This window comes from Myodes glareolus, chromosome 9 (assembly GCF_982192425.1).
Source record: "Myodes glareolus chromosome 9, mMyoGla1.1, whole genome shotgun sequence".
Classification (NCBI taxonomy): Eukaryota; Metazoa; Chordata; class Mammalia; order Rodentia; family Cricetidae; genus Myodes; species Myodes glareolus.
Genome location: NC_142034.1, coordinates 57234929 through 57259336, shown reverse-complemented (window position 1 = coordinate 57259336; position 24408 = coordinate 57234929). Strand labels below are relative to the sequence as shown.

Sequence of the window (24408 nt, the reverse complement as noted above, 5' to 3'; positions counted from 1 at the left end):
CTTCCTCTCTCCCTTTGTCCTCTGCGCCTCTTTCCCTTTTCTCCCTTCTCCTTCCTCCTGCTCTTTATCATCTTCCCTCTCTATTCCTCTCTCCTCTTCTTTTCTCTTTCTCTGTTCTCTTTTTGGTGTGTCTCTCCTGTTTTTTTTCTCTCTCACCCCCTTTCTTATCCCTTCCCCCCCCCTCTGTACATCTTTCTGCCTCCCCTCCTCCTTTACCCCTGCCAGCTTCCACGTTCCCATCTCTCCAGTATTTCTTAGTTTCCTGTCTTCCTACATTCCATCAGGTATTTAAACTGTATCAAATGTAATCAGCCAAGTACACACTCGACCTGTATTACTGTGAGAAATACAACCTCCCTCTGATAAGGGAGTTCTGCTTCTTTCTATTGACCATGGCATCTTAAAAATACACTTACACTGAACTGAATGTAATTCGATTTTTTTTTTAAAGGAGCACAAAGCAAGGGCCCACCAGAGATGAAAGACCTCACTTCCTGCCAGTGGTTCATAGGACTGCTTCCGTTTGTCTGCAGGAACAAGAGGAACCAGTATCTCAGCAGAACTGACTTCAAAGCATGCCCAATAGACAGATCTGACAAACGTCTTTCCATAGCCTTTGCTGAACTCGGCATCGCTGTCTGGAAACCAGCAGAAATTGTGTGCTGGGCATGCAATCTCTGACTAGGAGGATCTTCGTGGTCTTTAAGAAGAAACACATCCCAAGTAACGATGGGGATCAGGCGCCAGGTGAAGAGTTGGTTAGGAAAACAGAATGATTGTTCAGAAATCAGGGGTGGTAATTTGCAGACCAGGGGATGCTTCCACATCCAAATCCAAAGGCAACCCGTGAATAAGCTGCCCAGGGATTGTTTTTCCATTCAAGACCAAGCTTTGATTCAGGACTCCTGTGACCCCCACCAACACTGCCCGTTTTGGTTTTTTTTTTTTTTTTTTTTTTTCATAAAGGGATTTGAGCATGACTCCTGTCCTCAGTTTGCTGGGGGCGTTTCCCAGGCCCTGCACAGAGCTGGACAGAGCCAAGTGTCCTCTCCTTCATTCACCTGCCCTCTGAACCTTTACGTGCGTGAACGTACATCAAGCAACAGGGGCCCTAGAAAGAAAATCATGACAAAGTCAGGAGATGAGTGTGCCTTCATGGAGTCAGGGAGATGGCCTTCCTTTGAGCTACAATCTGATCAGGAACCTAAAGAAGTGAGACTCAGCCAGGTCTGTATCTAAAAAAACGTCAGGACTAGGGAAATGACTCATTGGTGGTGTGTGTGCTTAGCATGTTCCACACCCTGGTCTTGATCCTCAGCCCCACCAAACAATATAAATAAATAAACAAATAAATAATAGTTCATTAGAGAGCATAAGGTAGAAAAGACCTTGCTGAGCACAGGACACCTTTAAGTTTTAATTCTAGAACTCAGGAAGCAGAGGCAGAGGGATTTCTGTGAGTCTGAGGCCAGTCTGCTCTAAACATTGAGTTTCCAGCCAGCTACAGTTACATTAGAAGTCTTGAATCCTACAGAAATCCGCAGGCCGTGGCTTTGTTTTTTTCTCTAGTACACACTGGGACTTGAAGCTGGGGTCTTAAGCATGCTAGGCACCATACTGTAACACCTGCCCATTTTTTTGTAGAGGGGACACTTAAAAAAATTTTTTTTGACACAGAATGCTCATGCTGGCCTTGAATCCAGGCCTGCCTGAAACTTGAGATCCACCTGCCTCTGTCTCTCCAAGGGCTGGGATCACTGCCCCACATCACCAGGCCTGGCTAGGAATTGGGGATTTTGTGACGAAACTGTTAAAAAGCTTTGGGGTGAAGAGACTCATGAGTTGTTGGGGTGATTTTTTCTGTTTTGTCTTTACATTTATTTACTTATTCATTTCTTGGGGGTGACATGGTGTGCATGTGAGGTCAAAGAACAACTTGCAGGAGCCAGTTCTCTCCTTCCTCCATGTGGGTCCTGGGGAGTAGACTCCGGTTGTCGGGTTTAGCAGCAGCTGCTTGTACACACTAAGCCTTATTCTGACGGACCCATGTGGGTTTTGCTGTTTGTTTGTTTGGAACACTTGTGATCATTGTTGGGGGATGTGAGATTAGAATCTCACAAGAGTGGAAGCTAGGAGACTAATTAGTTGGGCAGCAACTGCAGCCTAGGTGAGAAGGGCTGGAGGTTCTGGTTAGGCTATCGATCATGAGAGTAGAGAGGGGATACCCAACTGTGGATATATTTCTAAAGCAACAGGATGTATTAGGTTCAGAAGACAAAAAATTGGTCAAGGATGACATCAGGGATTTGGGCCTGAGCCTCTGGTGAAGCTGGTGGTGCCAGGTACAGACCAAGAGGACTTGGAGGGGAGATCAGTACTTGGTAGAGAAAAGGCTGGAAAGCCTGACTTTAGATCCATTAAAATAAAAATGTGTGAGGAAGGGGCTGGAGAGATGGCTTAGAGGTTAAAAGCATTGACTTCTTTCAAAGGTCCTGAGTTCCATTCCCAGCAACCACATGGTGGCTCACAACCATTTTAATGAAATCTGGTGCCCTCTTCTGGCCTGCAGGCATACATGCAGGTAGAACACTGTAAACACAATAAATAAATAAGGTCTTTTTAAAAAATGTGTGAGGAAGGTGGGAAGAAGGCAGAAGATGCACTAGGATAACTTAATGGGAGGTAAGAACCAGTGGAAGGTGGATACCAGTGGAAGATGGGAACCAGTGGAAAGTGGGAACCAGTGGGAGGTGGGAACCAGTGGGAGGTGGGAACCAGTGGGAGGTGGGAACCAGTGGGAGGTGGGAACAAAAGGAATATTCAGCCAAGCAGGCTGGGAGAGACCCAAAAAAGAGCTAGTCCCTCTGGTTAAGGAAACCACACATGGTACCCCTCAATATCCATGAGGGGTGGCTCTGGGCACCATCATGGACACCTAGGTCCTTGAATGTGTAAGTTCCTTACATAAAATGTCATAGAAAAAAAATTTAAGTTAAAAAATGTTTAAGCAGTTGGAGAGATGACTCAATGGGTAAACTGCTTTGTGTACACGCATGAGGGCCTAAGCCCAGATTCCCAGGACTGTGTAAAAAGCCAGGCACATTCCTGTAACCCGAGTGCTGAGAGGAAGAGACAAGAGGAGCCGGGAACTTGCCCTTTTGGCTAGAGTAGTTGGCCAGTGAGGGCCCAGTGAGAGACCCTGCCTCAAAAAATAGTGGGGCTATATCAAGGAAGACCCCTTCCATCAAACTGTGAGCCTCCACCCGCACAAGCACAAGTGAGCACACCCCATCATGTGCATGTATATATGCACACATATACAAATAATAAAAAAAATGATAAAAGGCATAGTATTTGCATGAATATACACAAGCCCTACTGTGGGCTTTCAAAATCCTTCAGATCACTTGCTAGTACAACGTAAGATACATTGTATTGTTTATGTCATAAACAAGTTTGTACATAATCAATATAGATACAATGTTTCTCAGATACTTTTAGGTACACTTGGTTCAGTCACCTACTATAGAAGCTGAGGATTGAGGCTGAGCATATTACAAGGCAAAGGGCGGACTTGGCCTTGGCTATGCCCAAAGCCATTGATAATTAGAACCACAGGAGCCCGAGGCAAACCTCGGGTCTGAGAATGCACAGTTGAACTTGAACCAGTCATAGCACAAAGCTGCCATACAACTCTGCCAACCAAATGCCACTGTCTCCATTTTAACAGATAGTGCCAGGGCCACACACCTATGAGTGTTGGGAGAACGATTAGATTGTGTTTCAGGCACCATTTCATCAAAACACCACACCCTAGCCATGGAGGCACAGGAACCACCCAGCCAGGGAGGGTGTAAGTTTACAGTCACTATCAAGCAGGAAATACGGGCCTGCAGTGCAATCCAGCTCAAAACAGAAGTCAGTACTTCTCTCTCACCGAGTTTACTCCTAATGTCATCAGGCTTGGGATTATAACTATGTGAGGTGAGGCCACTCATCCTCCATAAGCCGAGTTAAAAAGCCAAATTAAAAGTAGAAAGCAGAAAGGAAGGTTTATTCAATGTGGCCGCATTGGGGTGGGGGACAAAGGGATCCAGCAAAACCCTGCAAGTCAGTCTGAGGGGTTTAGAAGTGAGACCAGGGTTTAAACAGAGACCTAAGGATAGCGTATCTCAGCAGTGACAAGGTGTGGTCCTGTCCACCACTGACCCATCAGCATCTGGATTTTAGTCTCATCCTATAAGGTGGCCTGTCAAATTCTTAGGAATGTGTGAAATCCCTTTCAGGGAGACAGACTCCCCCCCCCCCAACTAGTATGGTGTCCTTTGCTTCTCAGGGCATGAGATTCCTGGGGAAGTTCCCATTTATTTGTGGGTCCAGTGTTTCAATTGAGAGACACACTTCTTTTTAGAGTATTTTTTTGTTACTGGCAGGTCACAATACACTATCACTTGGTCGATTTTGCTGTCTACATAGAGAAACAAGTTTGGAGAACCGGTTTCACAAGCCAGGAACACCAAGGAGCAGGCAGCTGCCTTCCACTCCTCTGTGCTGGAGGATCCACTAGCTGCCTCCTCCCTCAGATCCTGCCTAGACTCCTGACCTCTGCCCCACCCCCCACCGCTCAGCATCCTCCCTGCCTATCATCCCCCTTCACCCTGAGCAACCTCCTTAACTGCTTTCCCGCCTCAGAATTTAAGTCAACCCATGAGGAACAGCAGTTTGGAGAGATTAATATGACCAAATTCATGTCATTTTTAGTACAGCATGTTGTTGTACATGCTGTATTTTATTATCAGCTGTTATTCTCTGTGCTAATTTGTAACTTAAACTCAAATCATAGGTGTGTGTATAGAGAGGGAAATGTGTACATAGATAGGGTTTGGAATTATTTCTGGTGTCAGGCATCTGCTGAGGTACTTTGGACATGTCCCCTAAGGATAAGGGAAGCCACTGTAATATCAAGAACAAGTGGCCAGATATAGTGGCACAGGCCTGAATTATCAACACTTGAAAGACAAGCAGAACCCTCAGGATAGAGAGCAAGTTCTAGGCTAACCTGGGCTACATAGGGATGCGATGAATCAAAAATGAATAAAACAAAACAAACAACTAAAAAATTGTTTTCTTCTGCCCATACATCTCTGTGTTGTCTTATGAGTACAGTGAATTTTAGCTTCTTTTGAAACATTTCTTGTAGTTTTCTGTGCTTCATTTTTTTTCAGCATTTCATTATGAAAATGTGCAAACACAGGACAAAGTTGGAAGGCACTGTGCAGGGAGCCACTCTCCATCGCCCCGCCCCCTCTAGTTTATAGGGACAGCTCATTCCGCCTTGCTTGTCACACAGCTACCCATCCATTCCTCCCTCTGCCACCTTTAATCCGTGCTTTCTTTAAGCCACTGTGCAATTTGCCCCAAGCGCTCCAGTGCGCGTCTCATCAACCCCAGTCCAGGTCTCATCAACCCCCGTCCAGGAGCTGCTCAAAGGGTTTATTTTTGGTGACATAGTTTGCAAACAGAGAAATCAGCAACTCTGACGCATGCAGACACTAATGTATTAACAAATATACACACCCACGCGCGCACACGCACACACACACACACACACACACACAGATAACAACCCCTCCCTCATGACCTCTCCCAGTCAGTCCCCACTCTTCTCGGAGGAATTGCTGACAGGATATGGGATGCGGGATGCGCTTCTGCAGCAAAGACTTCATCTCATAAACAACAGCCTCTCTTCCCTGTTTCTCTCTTCCCAGCATGGCTCCCTATTGAGGATGCTAGGGACTTCCTTTCCTCTTGTTTCTGTCAGCAAGCAGTATGACTGTTCTCCTGATGGCAACAGTTACTTAATAAAGAAAAGTGTTATTCATTAGCAAACTTCCTCTTAGTGCTAAGGGTCAGAGAGAGTTCAGCTGGAAAAAGCGCTTGCTCCACAAACCTGGCACCCGAGTTTGATTCCCAGAACTCCTGGAGGGAGGCAGAAACCAACTCCTGAGATTTGTCCTCTGACTTCCACCTGTGTGCTGTGGCAGTCTCAAACCTGCATGTAATAATAAATATGTGAATTGAAAAATAATTCTGTTCAGAATTCTCTTATCATCTAAAACTAGCAGGAGGCTGGCAAGACAGCTCAGCGGGTAAAAGTGCTTGCCTCGAAGAACCCGAGGACCTGAGTTCAATCCCAGGAACCACATGGTGAAAGCAGAAAACTGAAACCCACAAGTTATCCTCTGACCTCCATGTATGCATGTCCACACACCCACATGCATGCACATACACACATGCATGTACACACGCCCACACCCGCATGCATGCACATACACACAAATGCATGCACACACACACCCACATGCATGTACAGACAAGCATGTGCAAATAAAAATATAATAAAATATAAAGCTAACACAGCCATCAACTGAGAATAAAACATCTAAAAGCTGCCATACAGCAACCACAATATAGGACATGAGGGCAGGCCTAGGCCACGGTTGCCTGCTAATATGATGTCTTAGTTGGCTCCAGTGTTTTGCTCTGGTCATTTAATATGTAACCAAGCCTTATATTTTTTTGTCAGAAAAAGTATTTTTTTTTCTAGGTAATTGTTTCCGTGAGTGCCAAGGATTCACTTTGAATTCGTATATGCTCTAAAAAGATATAAAGGATGGTAGGTGTTTATCAGACTGGTTCCTGAATCTAAGGCTCATTCCTGTCACAATAGCTAATGAGCACCAGCTCTGTTCTAAGTGGGAAAGCAACAGGAAGAAAAAAAATAATAGACGCAGATATTGTCCTCATGGGGTTTGCAGTTTGGTGAGCTACACAAACACCAAGCAACTGATTGCTTCATTGCCGGTGTGATCAATACTACCAAAGCAAGAAGCAGATGCTGAGGGTGTGGCTGGACTGCTCCAGGAGTGCAAACAGGGGTGGGAGTTAAGGAGGCAAAGGGAAAGGAACCATGCAGAGCCCATGTCTGCAGGAAAGAGAGCTGCATGACAGGAGGCCTGTGTGTGGTGGGCAAGGGAGGGCAGTGGGCAGCAGGCTCAGCCTGCCCTCTCCAGCTTTGCAGGGCATTGCAGATTGCTCAAACCCTTGGTCCCTGACTTTAAAGTTTCTCAAGCTAGAATTAGCTGAGGTTGTCTATTCTGCTCACTCTGATGATGTCCAGAACAGTGCTCTGCATCAATCTGAAAAAGGAGCAAAGGGAGAAGGAAGAAAGGATGAAAGAGGTAGAGAAGAAAGAAGGGGTGGTTTTATGTAGAAGTTTTGAGATTTGTGTCTTGCAGAGTGAAAGACCCCCGATTTGGGGAGACTCTCACTCGAGCCTCGGGAAGACGCGAACCCCCCCAGTAACTCACGAGAGACAGCGTGTTTCTCAAGAGTACTCTCAAGATTACAGTCCACCTTTATCTTCGGCTAGTTCCTGGAACCCTGGAACTGGTTAACCTTAGATTTCTGATTCTTCTCTTCCTGCTAGATTTTTGGCTCTATTTTCCTGTTAGGGGGATCTGGATTTATCCAGGTCTTTCAAGAGATTACTGGTTGCAATGTGGGTGAGAGCAAGCACAGACATGGGTCTCCTTTGGCTTGACTACCCTCACAAGTACAACATGGGGCGGGGCAGCTTAAACAACACACAGTTATTGTCGCGTGTTGCTGGAAGCTGGGAGTTTTCAATGCCATCAAGGCTGACGACTGGAGAGTACTTTACTCCTGACTTGTACACAGCCTTCTGCTCACAGGCCCTCCTGTGGCTTTCTCTGGGCACTCTCAGGAGGAGAGAAAGATGTGTAGATATTTGTATTGAACCCTCTTCCCGTAAAACGCTAGTCCTATAGATTAGGATCCCGATCTAGCAAACTTACTTAACTATCTTTTTAAAAGCCCTGTCTGCATATAGCCAGAATATGGATTTGGGTCCACGATAAGAAAGAAACCAGCCTGGAGATCACTGGGGCCTAGGAGGGCACATAAGCAGCTTTTTGGGGGTGTAGCAGTGAAGATGGGGTGACGCTGCAGAAAGGTCTACCAGAATCACAGGTGGGTTGCCTGAGGAAGGAGAAGGGAGTGACTGAGAGGTTTCTACAGTTAACATGCTGGACAGTAGCTCCCCAAAGATATGTCCACCCTCAACCCTAGAAGTCTGTGCACATGACCTTATTTGAAGAATGAAAAGAAAAAGAAAAGAATCATTGAAAATATGATTAACTTGATAATTAGAAATGAGATCAGTCTGGATTCTCAAGAATGGTGGGCCTTGAGTCCTATGATTGGTCTACCCAGAAGACAGAGAGGAGAGGGACAGCAAGATGACTCGTGAGTAAAAGTGCTTACTGCCAAGCCTGATGTGACCTGAGTTTAACTCAGCATACTGGAAGGGGAGAGCTAACTCCAGCAAGCACACCTTAGCACACACACACACTTTAAAAAGAATGAAGGCAGAGAGAAGGTGCCTACACAGAGAAGACTAGGTGAAGACAGAGTCTACAAGACAGAACTGGCCAGAGGGAACCTCCAAAACCTGGAAAGAACAAGGCAGCCGGTTTCCCTAAGTGCTTTCCCGGGAATGTGGCCCCGCTGACACCTTCAGTTTGGACTTCCAGACTCCGGAAGTATGAGATAATCCTTTGTTTGCTTTCATGGTAATTTGCGAAGGCACCCTTATACCACTAACCAAAAGAGCAACTGTGTACATGATCGTGATGGTGTCATCCGTGAAGAGAGGGGCCCCGGAGACGCTCAGGTCTCCTGGGAGTAGTTTAGATTTACGAAGGCAGAATCTGAGGTGGTGTTAAGATGCCCAGAGCTACCTCGGTCTTGCATAAAGACTCAGCGTTCGACAGCTATTATCTTTGTTTGCTTGGGGAATCGCGTTTTACAATCTCTTCTGGTTTTCCTGGGGTAGCAAACGGGTTTAAGCCCTGCCAATAGCACAGCAAAGCTTAGCTCGTTCCTCGCTGCGCCTCAGCTTAAAGGTTAAAGCCTCAGTTAAAGGTTCTCGCGGCGCCTCAGTTAAAGCTTCTGGTACAAAATTCTATTTGTATTTTTTCACCTCGGGCTGTCTCCAAGTTCATATCCACCCTGGAAATCTACATCACGCCTCTCTAGGGAGATCCAAGGGAAGGAGCATCCTCCGCTCCCAGGACTCGGTTCGCAGCGAAAGTCCGCCATCTTGTGGACACTCTTGGTTCCAACAGTCTAATCCTTAAACTCCAAAGTCAAGATGAGTTTTAATCTCCTGTCTACCCCCGTCCTTTATCTTATTAGTGCAAAAGGACAAGACCGTGGGTGGAAAATTCTTCTGGTCTTCAAAACATCTAAGAGGTGATCAAAGTGGTGTCAATCAGGTCCTAAGGAATCCTCATTTCGGCCCTTGGATAAATGAGACCACACCTTACAGAAGACCCCTTAAACCTCCCTAGGTCATGCAGGGAGGGAAAGCAGTATTTCCTGGAAATCTTTACTGTGTTTCTCAAAACCCTGAAGGACAGCGTAGACAGAGACTGCGCTGTTGTTTCCCGACCACTATACAGAACGACATCCCACACCAGGACAGTGTTTCTCAACCTCTGGGTTGTGACCCCTTCAGGGTTGAATGATCCTTCCACAGGGGTCACCTAAGGCCATCAGAAAACACAGATATTTACATTATGGTTCATAACAGTAGCAAAATTACACTTATGAACTAGCAACGAAAATAATTTTATGGTTGGGGGCCAGCACAACATGAGGAACTGGATTAAAGGGTTGCAGCATTAGGAAGGTTGAGAACCACTGCCCCAGAGAAAACCCTTATTTCAGGACGTCATCTGTTGGGTCCCATAGGTTGCAAAACCGTGGAAGTCCAAAAATGTAAGCCTATTTCCACTTGTCTGAAGGTGAGAGAATTTGAGGCTGCTCAGAATTGTTGACAATAACCGGGGCTACACATCCTGACCCAGGAAGTGGTTACTTGGTTCTTTTGACATTAAGATGGCGCATACAGGTAAATCCACTCCATCCTGATAGGTGGTCAGGATATGCAAGCATACTTCTGCTACTTCTTTTGTAACAGGAGGTTTGACCTAATGACATAGTGAATGGCTACACTACACTCAGGATACTTGGTCTAGGGTGGGTTCACTGCCTAAACAACAGAATGCTGATGTCTTGATGTCTCTAAGTGTTGAAGCAATTAACTGTTCCAATTGTCCTTTGCATCTTGTTAAAGAAGTCTTTTGTTGCCTTATTCCCGCCTTTTATATTGGTGTATATAAGCACAGGGAAAATTATAATGCAGGCAGGCAATTTCAGTGTTCACTGGAACTCCCTCCCAGTACTATCCTATGTTTCTGTTTTATTATTTTACTCACGTCTTCGTACGCTTTACTAACATATCTAATCCCCGAGCCCCTACCCTGGTAAGTGGTATTTTTATCAAAGCTGATCTCCAACACGGAACCTTGGTGTAAAGAATGAAACAGAAGGGAAACCCTTCTGAGCAGTTTAAAGAAATTTAGTCAAAAGGAAAGGGGGAGATTCAAACACCCAAGTGTAGGACTTGAGGTGACAAAGACTTTAGAATAAAAACTGATGAGGCCGATGGGTGTGTAAATGAACCCAGAGAAGCGCTGTCAGAATGGAAGCTTACACAGCAGAGCAGGCTGAAGCAGGCGAGCAGAGAGCTGCAAGTACTGTCATACCTTTCTCTCTAAGAAGTGGATGAGCAAATGAATGTTGGAAATGTTGGTTTGAGAGCTGGCGAGATGGCTCAGTGGTTAAGAGCACTGACTGCTCTTCCAGAGGTCCTGAGTTCAATTCCCAGCAACCACATGGTGGCTCACAACCATCTGTAATGAGATCTGGTGCCTCTTCTGGCATGAGGGCATACATGGAGGCAGAATGTTGTATACATAATAAATAAATAAATAAATAAATAAATAAATAAATCTTTTTAAAAGAAAGAAAGAAAGAAATGTTGGTTTTGCTGGCGGGAGGGAAATGTAAGTGTGTACAGTATGTAAATATCTTTTATGGGAAGAGGGCGTGCATGGAGCTGCTGAACAGCCGTGTCTGTCACTCACTCCGGAAATTGTCACAGCCCTTTTCTGGCTCTGAAAGTACGGGAGCTTTGGAAGGAAGCACATACATACTAACCTGAAAGGCCAGGCATGGTGGTGCATGCCTTTAATCCCAGCACTGGAGGCTGGCAGATCTCCGAGTTCAAGGCCAGTCTGTCTATCATAGTGAATTCCAGGTCAGCCAGGGGTTTGTAGTGAGGCCTTGATTCAAACAAAACAAAAAAAAAACAAAAAGGAAATTAATATATTAGAAAGAAAGAAAAAAAGAAAGAAAGAAAGAAAGAAAGAAAGAAGGAAGGAAGGAAGGAAGGGAAGAAAGAAAGAAAGAAAGAAGAGAAACTTAACTGGAATGTTCTCTCTCTCTGTCTCTCTCTGTCTCTGTCTCTCTCTCACACACACACATACACACTTCTTTTCCTTTTTTATTTTATTCTTCACTTCCATTTCTGATTTGTACTTATTTTGTTTTTTCTCATTTGCTTTTTTTTTAGTATGAGAAAGCACAAAGGCTTTGGAGCTACACCTCTCTAAAAAAGTTCAAAAGTTCCGATTTCCTTCTATCCCTCCACCAACTGGGCGACCTTAGCAAGATCCAGCAAGTCACCTGGACCCTGTAGGAGTCACTTTCCAACAATAAAACGGGGACAGCGTCAACCCTGCCTCCAGGGCACCCCAAGGAAGACAGCACAGCAAGGCCGATGCCACACTTCTCCGCTAGTGGGCACCGAGAGACCGTCCTAGGACAAGGGAGTGCGGGGAGGCTCGCCCGCCATCTGAGTCCTGCCCCTCTAGTCCCGCCCCGCCATCTGAGTCCTGCCTCTCTAGTTCCGCCCCGTCATCTGAGCCCTGCCTCTCTAGCCCCGCCCTGCCATCTGAGTCCTGCCCCTGTAGTCCCGCCCCGACATCTGAGACCTGCCCCTCTAGCCCCGCCCTGCCATCTGAGTCCTGCCCCTCTAGTTCCGCCCCCCATCTGAGTCCTGCCCCTCTAGCCCCGCCTCCGCCATCTGAGTCCTGTCCCTCTAGCCCCGCCTCCGCCATCTGAGTCATGCCCCTCTAGCCCCGCCTCGCCATATGAGTCTTGCCCTGCTATTCCTCGCCCCCACCATTTGAGTCCAGCCCTCGCTGAGCCCAGCCTCCGCCCTCTGCACCCTGCTCTTCCTTCTTGGTCCTGCCCCACTAGCCTGGCCCCTGCCTCTGGCCACGCCTACTCCTCCCGCTTCCAGACAATGGCTCCCACAGGGACTCCCTGGGCTCCCGGTTTGTGGCGGGCCTGCAACTTGTTCATGTCAGCCTTTTTCGCCCTGGCCGCCGTGGTGCAGGTCAGACGGGCTGAGGAGGGCGGGCAGCGGCACAGCGGAGACGCCCGGGCAGCCAGATCGCAGGGTGGAGCAGAACAGGGGTTTCCGTTTCCCGAAACTGCTGGACCCTCTCTACCAGAACACGGATAAGTTCGTGTGATTAAGCAACACACTGATAGCCTGACTTGGCCGCTGATCTCTCAGAAAGGGACCCAGAACTGCCACTCGGGCATCTTTCCGAATCTTCAGTTCCCGTGAGACCGAATGGGTTTCTGTGCCTGTGCAGACCCCTAAAGTAGTTGGCATGTGTTCAGTACCCTGAGTTCACTGCAGCGCCTGGCTCTTCGCAATGAATAGTAAATATGAGGTCAGACCAGACATAGGCGCTTCCGGTCTCATGTCAGCTAACATCTTGATGTTTTGACATTCTAGGTGAATGATCCAGATGCAGAGTTCTGGGTGGTGAGTATGAGCTACTATGTTCCTCCATTTGACACAGCTGTGCCTCTGATCCCAGCGGCATTTGCCTAAAACCTGAAAAATCAACACTTGTGGGCTTATTTTTCAAATTTTTCTCCTTGAAGGGGAAAATCGCTGTGATAATATAACTTGCTTGGAGTGGGGTAGATTCTGAGCTTTTTGGAGACACGGAAGTCTTTCCAAAAGACTGCAGCAAATAGCCACCTGTGCCCCTCAAAACCCCTTTCCTTCCCCAGCCCGGTCCTCCTGCTGACCCAGCCATTTCTGTTCTCAGCAGAACCTACTCAGGCAGCTTTACACAAAGTGCATCATCTTTAACATCACTGCCTTGAGATGCCATCCGAGGTAAAAGTAAAAAGGAATTCAACCAAACCCTCTCTAGGTATAGTTATGTGCCCGGCGCCTGAGCGTTCCACCTCACCTGTGTATGGATAATGGCAAACAGGCCACACCTTCTGACTGGCGTCCTCCCTCATTTCCACTCAGCCCTTCCTCACTTCCTCTGACAAACAGCCTTCTAACTCTTGTGCCTGCCTCCCGTTGCCTGTTCCTAGGTCATCTGCATGTCACTGTCCGCTTCTAAACATTTGTTATTCCTCAAACTAAGTTGGAGAGCCTCTATTTGGTCTTTAGGCGCATTGTAGCACAGCCCCGCCCACATCTCCAGCATGGCCTTTGAAGTCTAGTTCAGAAACCATGGCTATTTGACCGTGCTCCTAGTGCTGTCACTGTCTGCCCAGGCTTCCAGGACTGTCTCAGAAGCTGTCTCACCCAAAAAGCAGTTACTCTGCCTCTGCCCCAGAGGATCTGACCATCTTTCCTTTGAATTCTTATTGTAGTAACAACTCCTTTGGCTTGTGTTCTGTGCAGCCCGCTGCCAGGAGGACAAAGACACGTTCTTTTCTTTTCTTGGGAGCCTTACCAAAAGCTTCCTCATAGAATTCCTGCCATGGAAAGTGTAGAATGAACGGATGTACGGGTGAATACTAGTACAATACTCTCCGGGCTCTGAGGACTAGGATTTCACCCAGCTCATTTCCGTGGTTCCTGCTTCCCCTGGTTCATGGAGGCTATCTGCATAGGATGCTCGCAGAGGCAAATAATGGAATATGGATTGCAACAATAGTTTATAAAAATACAGAACATGTCACTTAAGAAACTCAGGTGGTTGCTTGATGGCCATCAGTGACACAAACAACTTGGGCTTTCTCTTCTGAGCCGCCCTCATGTTTCCAGAACAGTTGCTGCAGCTCCAGACCCCCAGTCCCCAGAGAAGTAAATCTAATGCAATAAGAATCAGAGCCGGGGTAAGACGGTTTTCCTCCTGTGCTTTCATTCCTTAAGTTACAGAGAAAATGGTTTCCAAGGAGCCCCTTGGACAGGAGCTCTTCAGTTTTCACAAATCAGCATGCCATGTTGTTGAGGTCCCAATCTGATGCCTAAGCAACCGTGCTTTGTATGTAATTAACTGGGACCCTGGAAGACATCACCTAACATTATTTCAGGACATGAGCCATTTCTAGCTGCCAAAGACGTTGAAAACATAGTTTTGCAGTAGACAAGAATTAGAAATGAGTCCAGGGTACTCTACGACGCCATGGAATTAAGTTCTGTTAAGTGAGCTCTATGATACCTACAGTTTTTCCATCGTAAAAAATCAACAAAGGACTGGCAAGATGGCTCAGTGAGTAGAGGCACTCGCCCCAAAGCCTGACAAGCTGATTTTGGTCCTGGTGACCCACATAAAAGTAGAAGGAGAGGACTAACCCCACAAAGTTGTCCTCTGACCACAACACATACATTGCACACACAGATACACACAAACACCATTTATTTACTTGTTTAACAATAAACTAATTACATTTATTAAATCCCAACAGCTACAGAAAAAAAAACATTACAAATGGATTGTACTGGGTTTATATCTTTGCTGAGCATTGTTTTAGCTTGTACATTAGAAGCAGTTCTTTTCAGTCTCTCTGCCCTCAGTGTTTTTCATCTTCTTCCATTATAGATAGGGGAAAGCATTTTAATAAGGATTACCACATCACAATTGCCATAAGAGACTTACTTAGTTTAAAGGATAAATTTGTTCATATGTGTATAAGACACTGTAATAAGGCTGTGCAATCTGTTAAGACAGAAATCCATGCATTTGTATGCACATTTAAAAAATCTATGCCAAACATTTCTCATAGAGCACAATTGTATGGTGTGTGCTTGCCTGTTGTCTTCTGTCTCTAGTTCTCTCTGTCCCCGTCTGTCTCACTCCTGGGGGCTGAGTCATAGTTTTCCATGCGGACTGACCCAGATGTCCTCAGAAGAGCAGTAGTGGCCCCTCCAGGGACTTGTCAGAAAGGCAGAATGCTGAGACCTCCTGTAGACCTCCCCAGTCCGCACCTGCATTTAAACAAACCCCCAGGTGATTTCTTCATGCTAAAGACTGGCTAGTGGAGGTCTACCCGAAAAGAGCGTGACTGCCCATCTGCCACGGACAACTTGACTTGCAGCTACCCACTGGCCGATATTCCAGTCATGAGCCGGGATGGAGCAGGAAAGACGGATCCAAATGCCAACTCTGTGATCCAAACGCTTGCTGGGCTCAAGGTGAAAACGGGTCACTTAAGACAGACGGCTCTGATAACTTCCCAAAAGACTGCTCTTCAGAACTGAAGGTTTCTGCTCTAAACAGTGCAAGCAGCCACCTCACTCGAAAAAGTCTCCAAGTTTTATGAAACACACACACACTCATGCATGCAACCAGAATCTGTTATGATGAGGCCTGGAAATGGGGCTTCTTTAGGGCCAATCTTCTAACTCCCTTTCCAAAAAGAAGACTCTGGTCTCAATACTGGGCACATCAGACCCACACATAGTTTGGATGCTTTCCTGTGACTTCACTTGCAGAGGTGGAATACCGAATCACGTACTCTGAGAGGTCCAGCCCAGCAAGGCCACCCGGTCATTTGCGACCGTTCCCACTCTGTTTGTTTGCAGAGAATGCTCTTTTATGCAGGTGGGGAAGGTCATTCTGGGTGTGGAAGTTGCTTGGGAGAGACTGGGAGGCCAACAGCGACTAAACACTCTGCTCAGACCTACATCTTGGGGATGAAAAGTGTTTCTTGGAAGAGCTGAAGAGCTGACCAAGGGAAGTAAAAAAAAAAAAAAAAAAACAAAAAACACACAGCCTGATGTGGTGATGAGGTCATAATAGCAGAAGTTATAACGTTCTCGGTGACAACTAAAGCAGGAAAATCGCACAGCTTGGGACCATGATCACACATTTATTTGCTAGATCTTCCGAACATGCTACATGTTGAGCACACTCCCCCTTTCAGTGGGGGGATGAGGACACTCTATGACTGGGCTACACCCCCAGTTTGGGCACACTTCCTAACCCTCCCATTTCTTTTTTGCTGACAGGTGGTGTATATGATCCCTGCGTTGCTTACCCTGCTTGTTGGGTTTAATCCTCTTGTCACAGGTATGAACAGTGGATTCTCCACGGAGGCTCAGCAAATCAGAGTTCTTAGAATGGTGAGAATCTACCTGGCCCACTCCCAAGAGAAAACCAGGATTCCAGGCATTTCCTCTCCTTTCTCATAACGAGGAGCTCCTCTTTAGCTAGACCATCCTAGGGAGACTTCCCAAGGTCTTGGCATACTAGCCATTCTCAACTTTGACTTGAGACCTCTTGGACTGATTGTTGTGTATGAGATTTAGCTCATAGGGTAGATGGGTTTGGTCGCTGCAGTGACTTCCTAAGCCTCCAGCTGGTGTCCAGGCATCATTTGCAGTGGTGATCTTATCTTCTCAGACTCGGGACAATCATTGCCTCTTAGGTGTGTTTTTTTTTTTTTCCTAATCCAGATCAACTCCTTTACTTTGCACATTCTTAGACCAACACCACTTCTGTTAACTACTTTCTTATTTGGAATTTATTCAAAATCTGTGTCTACAAACTGCCACTTGTGTATGGAAAGTGCTTATCATGTCTGTAACACACCTCTACTTTTTTCACTAGTATATGTTGCTCCTTCCAATCTCCCGATGCATGGCACTTAGAGCAACATACAGCATGCTTTTATGTGTACCCCAGTAGGGGCACGCTCCTTACAAGCAAGAGCATGCTTTATGCCTCCATGCGTAAGCTTCCATGCATCATTCCACTAAGCTAAGCAACACAGAGTGCTGAGACCAGATGCTGGTGATGGGCAAGTGGTGTGGGGAGGGTGGCGCTCCCAAGAAAAATTAGTGAATTCTCATAAAGCAAGTAAGAGAGAGCCTGCTTCTGGATTCAGCCTGGTTAACAGCTGCGGGATGTGTACGTGTAGGTAATTTCGTCTGGAGGAGTGTGTCTGTGATACACATGCTGTTCTGCGGGCTGTGGGCCGGCGGCTTGGCACACCACTTCCTGCGCCATGCACAGCAGAGCATCCTAAACGAGGAAGAAGGCAGGTGAGCAGTGACTTTCGCTCTTTGGAGGGGTGGGGCAGACCTGAGTAATCCTTTACAACAGCAACTTGCCTGTGTACAATGATGGTTTCACTCCCCTAAAATGTACCTGGAGGAGCAGGGACATTAACAGTCATTATAGGATGAAGAAAGTGTGGAAATGGTGGAGCCAGGATTCAAACCCAGCATTGTCTCTTGGACTCCTCAGAGCCATTACCAATTCCACATTACTGCCAGGTAGGCGGACCCTCACACACACACACACACACACACACACACACACACACAACTAGTAAAGGCACAGTATAGTAATGTTCCAGTCTGACGAACTGGTGACATCCTGAGTCATTCTTAGGTCAGAGTCTAATGTGCAAGTGCAATCAGCCACCTCAGGAGTCAGTAGTCCGAGTCAACCTCTGCCAGCCTTGTTTGGTGTATCACGTATCCTCCCCCTTGGTCAGAACCACTTATTCTGACCTTCCTTTGCTTGGCTCCCGGTCTTCCTAAGAGACCTTCACTCACTTTCTTCCCGCTGCTGGTGTCTGCTGGCACCATGCTCCAGAGCCTTGAATGTTAGGTGTCTCTGATAAGGTGTGGTTTGTTCTGGACCCTAGCCTGTGTAAACTGAAGAGGTAGCCAGGTTGGGTCTGCAGATGGGGATTTATACTAAATGGATTGTCATCTCCAGTGTGAAGCCCAAGAATCAGGGTAGACTCAAAGTGGGGCCTTCAGTGGCAGTGACAATATGCTTATTCAGCCAATGCAAGAGGCACACCCACCTGACACACAACTCCATGAACACGGTCCCCTCAACACTAGTCTGATTAACACTACAAGCCCTTATTCTCCCTGAAATCTTCCCCAGCTTTCTCAGTCTGCTTAGAGTTTTTATTGGCTTGAGCCCCTGCAAAGCACTGACATCTTTAAAAGCTCAAAAACTAATGACAAATGACCCCCAGGCTGTTTTCAGGGCTGTACCACTCCTAGTGGCATGCAGCAGGGGAGCGGCAGTCACTTCATAATGTGAAACATGATGTTTTTCAGAGAGCTGTCTGGCCTGGTGATCATCACAGCCTGGATGGCACTGTGTCACAGCTCAGCTAAGTAAGTTCAACCCATTAGTTAAAAATCAAGGGCTCAAGGATGGGAGAGATAGCTCAGGGGTTAAGATCACTGGCTGCTTTCCCAGAGGACCTGAGTTCAATTTCCAACACCCACAGCATAGCTCATAGCTGGCTACCTGTTGGCCCAGTCCCAGGGGATCTGGTACCGTCTTCGGGCCTCCACAATAATGTTGCTAGTTTAAAAAAAAAATTTCACAATTACTTTGTGAGACATTAGCACTCTTCTCCTATCCATTAATGCAAACAAACAAAGGCAGTGTAGATACAGAAGGTTTTACTTACATAGTAAGAAACTAGACCCCATGAACACTCTAGGACTCATGATTATGGATGAAAGAATCTGGGGCTGGGGAAAGAGGATGGCTCAGTTGTTGTTAAAGCACTTTGTCAAGGACCAGCCTCGACAAAAATACCTCTCGCCAGGGTAAAGGCGTGGGATTAGAAATATAGTAAAGAATCTGAAGATGTGAATGAAAATATTGGAGAAAACAAAATGGAGAAACATATCAGATAGTAGCGGGAAGGAATTTTGGCTGGTCCCTGACAAATGGCAGCCCAACGTGGTACAACCGGTCAGCTGACAGCACTTGCAGTGAAAGTCTGAGGACCTGAGTTCAGATTCCCATGTTAAACCAGGTAGATCTGTGCACACATGTAACCCCAGTGCTTAAGAGACTGGAGATTGATGGGTCCTAGGGGTTTGCTGGCCAGCCAGCCTAGCCAATCTGTGAGCTCTGAGTTCTGTAAGAGGCCCTGCCTCCAAAAGGGGTGGACAGTGAGGCTGGCATGATGCCTCAGCAGCTAGGAGCACCTGCTGCTCTTAGAGAAGCCCTGTGTTCAGTGCCCAGCACCCTCATGATGTCTCACAACAGACCATAGCTCCAGTCCTGGGGGATCCAATACGCTTTTGGCCTCCAGGGACACCAGGTACACATGTGATGCTCTGTAGGCAAATACTTATACATGCAAAATAAAAATAAATCTTAGCACAGCTGTAGACAGTGAGTGATAAGACAGTCAATGTCAACCTCGGGCACACATACATGCACGCAAGCACATGCACACAGCTGGCATAATCCACTTTCTTTTCACATGCACATTAATTATTTCAAAGCCACTATAGGCTCAGCCATAAAATACCCCCTACTTAATTCAAAGAACTTGTATCTTACAAAGTATAGTCTCTGAGCATAGGGTAATTGACATAGAAACCATTAACAACAATATAATTAGGCAATTGCTGTACATTTAGAAATTAGGATATTTGCTTCCAAATATATTTGGGCCAAAAAAAGAAGGCACAATGGAAGTCAGAAACACCTAGAACTTAAAGGGTAATTCTAACATTTATGAAATGCAGTTTAAAACTACTCTCAGATGTAAATTCTGGACTCAAGTACATATTTGATATGAAGGGGTGAGGAGCCTGGGATAAACGAGCTAGGCTTCAAGGTTAGAGGAACATCAAATTAAACACCCTCCAAAACAAGAAATAAGCATTAGAGCAAAAACCAATGAAATGAAAAACTGGGGTAAGAGAACCAATAAGACCAAATAAGGACTCTCTAAAATTATCACATGAATTAAGTCCTGGCAAGACCTAAAATAAATACATATTTATTTTACATATACAAACAAGAGCAGGATCCTGAGGAGGCATGAATAAAAGAAACATTGGGGTAAATGAGAACACACAACACAGCTAATGAATCAAGTCCTCAGATAGCATTGCAAACAACTTTGTGCATTGTACTTAAAATCCTAGATGAAGTCAACAAATCCATGAAAACATTCAGTTGACTTAAAGAGGTTATGAACAATATTGTAAGGCATTTAAGGGAATTCCTATTCTAGACTTGATTTATAAAATTTATTCATTTATTGTTCAGGTACCGGAGACTGAATATAGGGCTTGTGCATGCTAAGGCATTTGTTCAACCACTGAGCCATATCCCCAGATTTATTTTTTTTTTTTATGTTGAGGCAAGGTCTCAGTTGCCCAGTCTGGCCTTGAACTCACTATCAGGCTGGTCTAATATTTCCAATCTTCCTGCCTTAGTCTCCTGAGTAGCTGGGATCACAGGCCTGCATCACCGGGACTGTGGCCATCCACTGGAACATGGCCAACCTACCAGGGACCACACCCTTAAAGCCGACTCTCCCTCCCAGTACAACCGTAAATTCCCTAGTTTGTTGTGGGGGTAGGGGACCATGAGCCCCTCCTCACTCAGCTGGATCTTCCTAATGTCTTGGAAGTTTAGTTTATCACTCTTCAGTCTTTTTAAGTAGGTTTTTATTATTATTTTTTGATTTTCCCTACAACACAACTCTAGACCTGGATGGCACAGCTGAAGAAAACTGACATACAGGAAGGACAGTGCTGACCATTAGCAAATGCCTCATAAGCAGGAAGGAGGGGCCACTTTCCAACGCATGTGGTGAGGAAACAAACCTCTACAACAAAATTACCAAAAACATTTAAAAAAATAGAATTATAGTAATGTCACTCATAAGTACAGAGGGCAGAAATCTATTTTTAAAGATTTTATTGTTATGGAAAAAAACTGTAAAAATCATTTCCAGGTGGATTATCGATCTAATTTAAAATTACAAACAACAAAACTTCTAGAGAAAGCAACAGTGTCTTCACCTGGAAAAGCTGGGCAGGTGCTAGCTACATCGTACATGAACACTCAGAGAACGAGGCAGGAAGACTGCTATGAGTTCAAGGCCAGCCTGAGCTACATAACAAATATAAGGCCAGCAAGGGCTCTGCATTAAGACCCTGCCGCAAGCAAGCAAAGCCTCAGGGAGGGAAAGATTTCTTACAAGGGGACAAAAATTAAAAGGGAAAGATTCATTTCAGTATACTCTAATTAATCAATATTCCTCAAATACAGAGTGGGAAAAGGCATTTGCAACATGTATCAAGATTAAGTATATAAAGATTTTGTACAAAATATTAGTTTCAATAAAGGGAAACTAATAAAATGTAATTCAACTTCATGCATATTTCCAAGGCAATTTGTTATCTTGGACATTTTAATACTTTTTGTTTTTATAGGAATCCAGTTGGTGGAAGAATGCGCTTGGCTATTGCTGTTGCGATCGCTCTTTTCCCACTCATTTCATGGGTCTACGTATACGGAAATAAGGAGATGCGGTCCTCCTGGCCAGCTCACTGCAAGACAGTCATCTAGATGAACTCAATAGCGTTTAAATTAGTATTTTCAATATTTTATACACATTAGGTACAAATAAGCCAGGAAATAGGAGTTTCCCGGTTTATTTCAAGAAATCTGAGTGAATACTAGAGATGATTCAAAGTCTTGAGAATTTAACTGGACAGATGAGAAGTGGGCCCTGAGTCTCCTCTTCTCTCACAGCAGTGGAACAGGCACTGAGCAGAAATTTGAGCTTGAATTCAGCCTTCGTGCTATGTGACTGGGGCAAAACCAGACTCTCTTGGTGGATAGATATTTCCTCGTATATAAAGTAGGATGTCAGATCTCCTTGGTTACTGCAGCCGAACAGACGTGAAGGTACCCAGAGAAGATAGAGTGTGCAGATTACAAAGGACTGTTTGTGATTATAGAGAGAGGGGGCAGAGGTTGGGAAATATGCGGACACAGCAGTCAATTCAGGAAAAGACTGTAATTCCTGGCTTGGTGACATCAACTACAGAAAACTCTAGGACATGTGAGTCAAATGATAGGCTTGTCCTGCAATGGAAGTAGAAAACCGTAGAAATTAAAGTATAGAAAAGATTTAGAATATAGAAAAGATGGATAGGGAATATTAATCATTTCTTATTCTCAGTGAAAAATGAGATGGAAATCGATGTGCTTTTAATGAATATTGATGTGACCGTACTGAGAGCACTGTAGGGTGACACCATCCAGAGCAGCCACGTTACTGAGCACTTGACTTGTGGGCAGGGTGACCAAAGAAGTAAACTCGTAACTTTGTACTTTTATTAGCAGGTACTCAATTGCCAGAAAAAGTTGTGTGCTTGGAATGACATGCGTATGTGCGCATGCATGAAGTATGTCGAAGAGTTTAGAGTCAGGAGACGGTGCTCCAGTACAAAACAATAAAGTTTAGAGATATAAACACAGATTGTATTTTATACTGATTATATATGCTGAAAATAATTTTGAGATAAATTAAGCCAAATAAAATATATTATATTTACTTTTTAAAGTGTGACTGCTTGAGTATGTTAGATTATTTAATTAGCCTAGTTTATCTAGGCTGGAATGAAACTCCATAACCAGAGGAGTGGTTTGGATGAGAATGGTCCCCGTAGGCCTGGATGGTCCCCAGGTGGCAGCCCTATTTGGGTAGCTAGAACGTGTGGCATGGCTGGAGGAAGCAGTCACTGGGGATGAGATCTGAGGTTTCTAAAGACTCAGGCCATTCCCACTATCTATGCTTCCTACTTCTGGTCTGTACTTGTCTTTGGTCCTTACCCATGAAATAGCTTTTATTTATTTTTAGGCAGGTCATTGTAGTTAAGCCAACATGGAGGCTAAACTCCCTCTTCCTTGAGTACTTATGGTTTTATTTCAGTATAAATAAGATGTGTATGGGAATTGTTGGTCCATTTTCTGTGCTGTGCAACCTGCTTTGGGCTTGGGTGACTTTGCTGGCCAGTTACACTGCTCTCTCCATGAGGGTGTTTGCAATTCTTGGAGGCAACACTGAATGATCTCAGCACAGGGAGACTTGCTGTTTATCAGGGGCACGTCCAGACCAGGACTTCCAAAAACCACTGGGCAGTGCTGTCTTCTTGTCCTTCCCATAACCAATATTGGGCATCAAACCTTGGCCTGGAATCTTCTCTGTACCTCGATGTTTCTGGATTTCTGCTAGTTGTACTTAGTTTTGACCTATTGGTTTGAATGGCACAGGAAGAACTTTCTGGCTTCAGTCACGATACTGAGATGGCAGCCACTGGTACACGCAGTGCTTTGGAGGGGTAAAGACTACACTCTACTTTTCTACTGCGTTTAAGAATCGATAACAGATTTAACATTCCAGTTCTCAGAATGTTTCCCCAGAGCCCCACAATCTTCTCCCTTTTCCTATGCTTGCCCATCACAGTTTGCTCTCTAGACACACACCCACAGGAACTAAGAGGTCCTCTTAGACCTTAGCTCTCCACCCCACACTCACTCATCGAAACCATTTTTCTTTCCTTTTTTCCCCCATGTCATCCCTAATCTCTTTAAATTAAACTCAAGTTTCTCTTCCACATTTTCGTCCTTTTATATGTGGTGGGCAATTTCTCACATTTGTACTTGTGTTTGTATGTCTCTTTCCTGGTGACATCAGTGGACACAGGAACACATGAGTCATGATGTGGCCGGCTGGGTAGAGTCACGATCCCTGTGGTCCTACACTGTGAGATGAACTCTGTATGTGAGACCAAGAATCCCGGTGTTGGCGTACACATTTAATCTCAGCACTCAGGAGGCAAAGGCAGGTGATCTCTGGTCTACAAGAGCTAGTTCCAGGACAGGATCCAAAGCTACAGAGAAACCCTGTCTCAAAAACAAAAAAAAACCAAAACACAAAACAAAACAAAACAAAGAATCCTGACTTGGACAGGTGCTTAGACTACCCAGAGGGTTAAGCAATGCCCAAGTGCACCTTGAGAGGCTGGAAGAGGTAAGAAATTGGACTCTGCCCAGAGCTTCCCACTGAAATGTGGCTACACCAACACTTTGTTTTCAGCCTGATGAAATGGTTTCAGAATCCTGACCTTTAGAATGACCTGAGAACAAATACACGTGGTGGGTCACCACCTATGCCAAGAATTCACTGGCAGTCACAGAAAATCAATGTCCCTGTTTCCTGGTAAGCATTTCACAGGTGCTTACATTGACTCATGTTTCTATTTTTCAGCCCTGAATCAAACTCTACTCATCAATGGTCTGTTTGCTGTCAAGACTTTCTGCAGATAAGCTTTGATAG

General features: G+C 45.4%; 1 protein-coding gene across 4 annotated transcripts; it reads left to right on the top strand.

Annotated features, from left to right (window-relative positions):
* The first annotated feature begins 12185 nt into the window (after positions 1-12185).
* Tmem220 (transmembrane protein 220) lies at positions 12186-22632 on the top strand. Of its 4 annotated transcripts, none has more exons than XM_087910514.1 (7): positions 12186-12391; positions 12803-12832; positions 16274-16334; positions 17185-17308; positions 17427-17542; positions 18350-18409; positions 21494-21634. In XM_087910514.1, exons 1-6 carry the CDS (start codon positions 12299-12301, stop codon positions 18367-18369), a joined length of 444 nt encoding a protein of 147 aa, XP_087766640.1. In that variant the 5' UTR covers positions 12186-12298; the 3' UTR covers positions 18370-18409; positions 21494-21634. The 4 variants fall into 4 exon arrangements, with proteins under 4 accessions (XP_087766640.1, XP_087766641.1, XP_048304233.1 ...); XM_087910515.1 differs by having other exon boundaries at positions 12187-12391; positions 17448-17542; XM_048448276.3 differs by lacking the exon at positions 17427-17542 and having other exon boundaries at positions 12200-12391; positions 21494-22632.
* The last annotated feature ends 1776 nt before the right edge of the window (positions 22633-24408 follow it).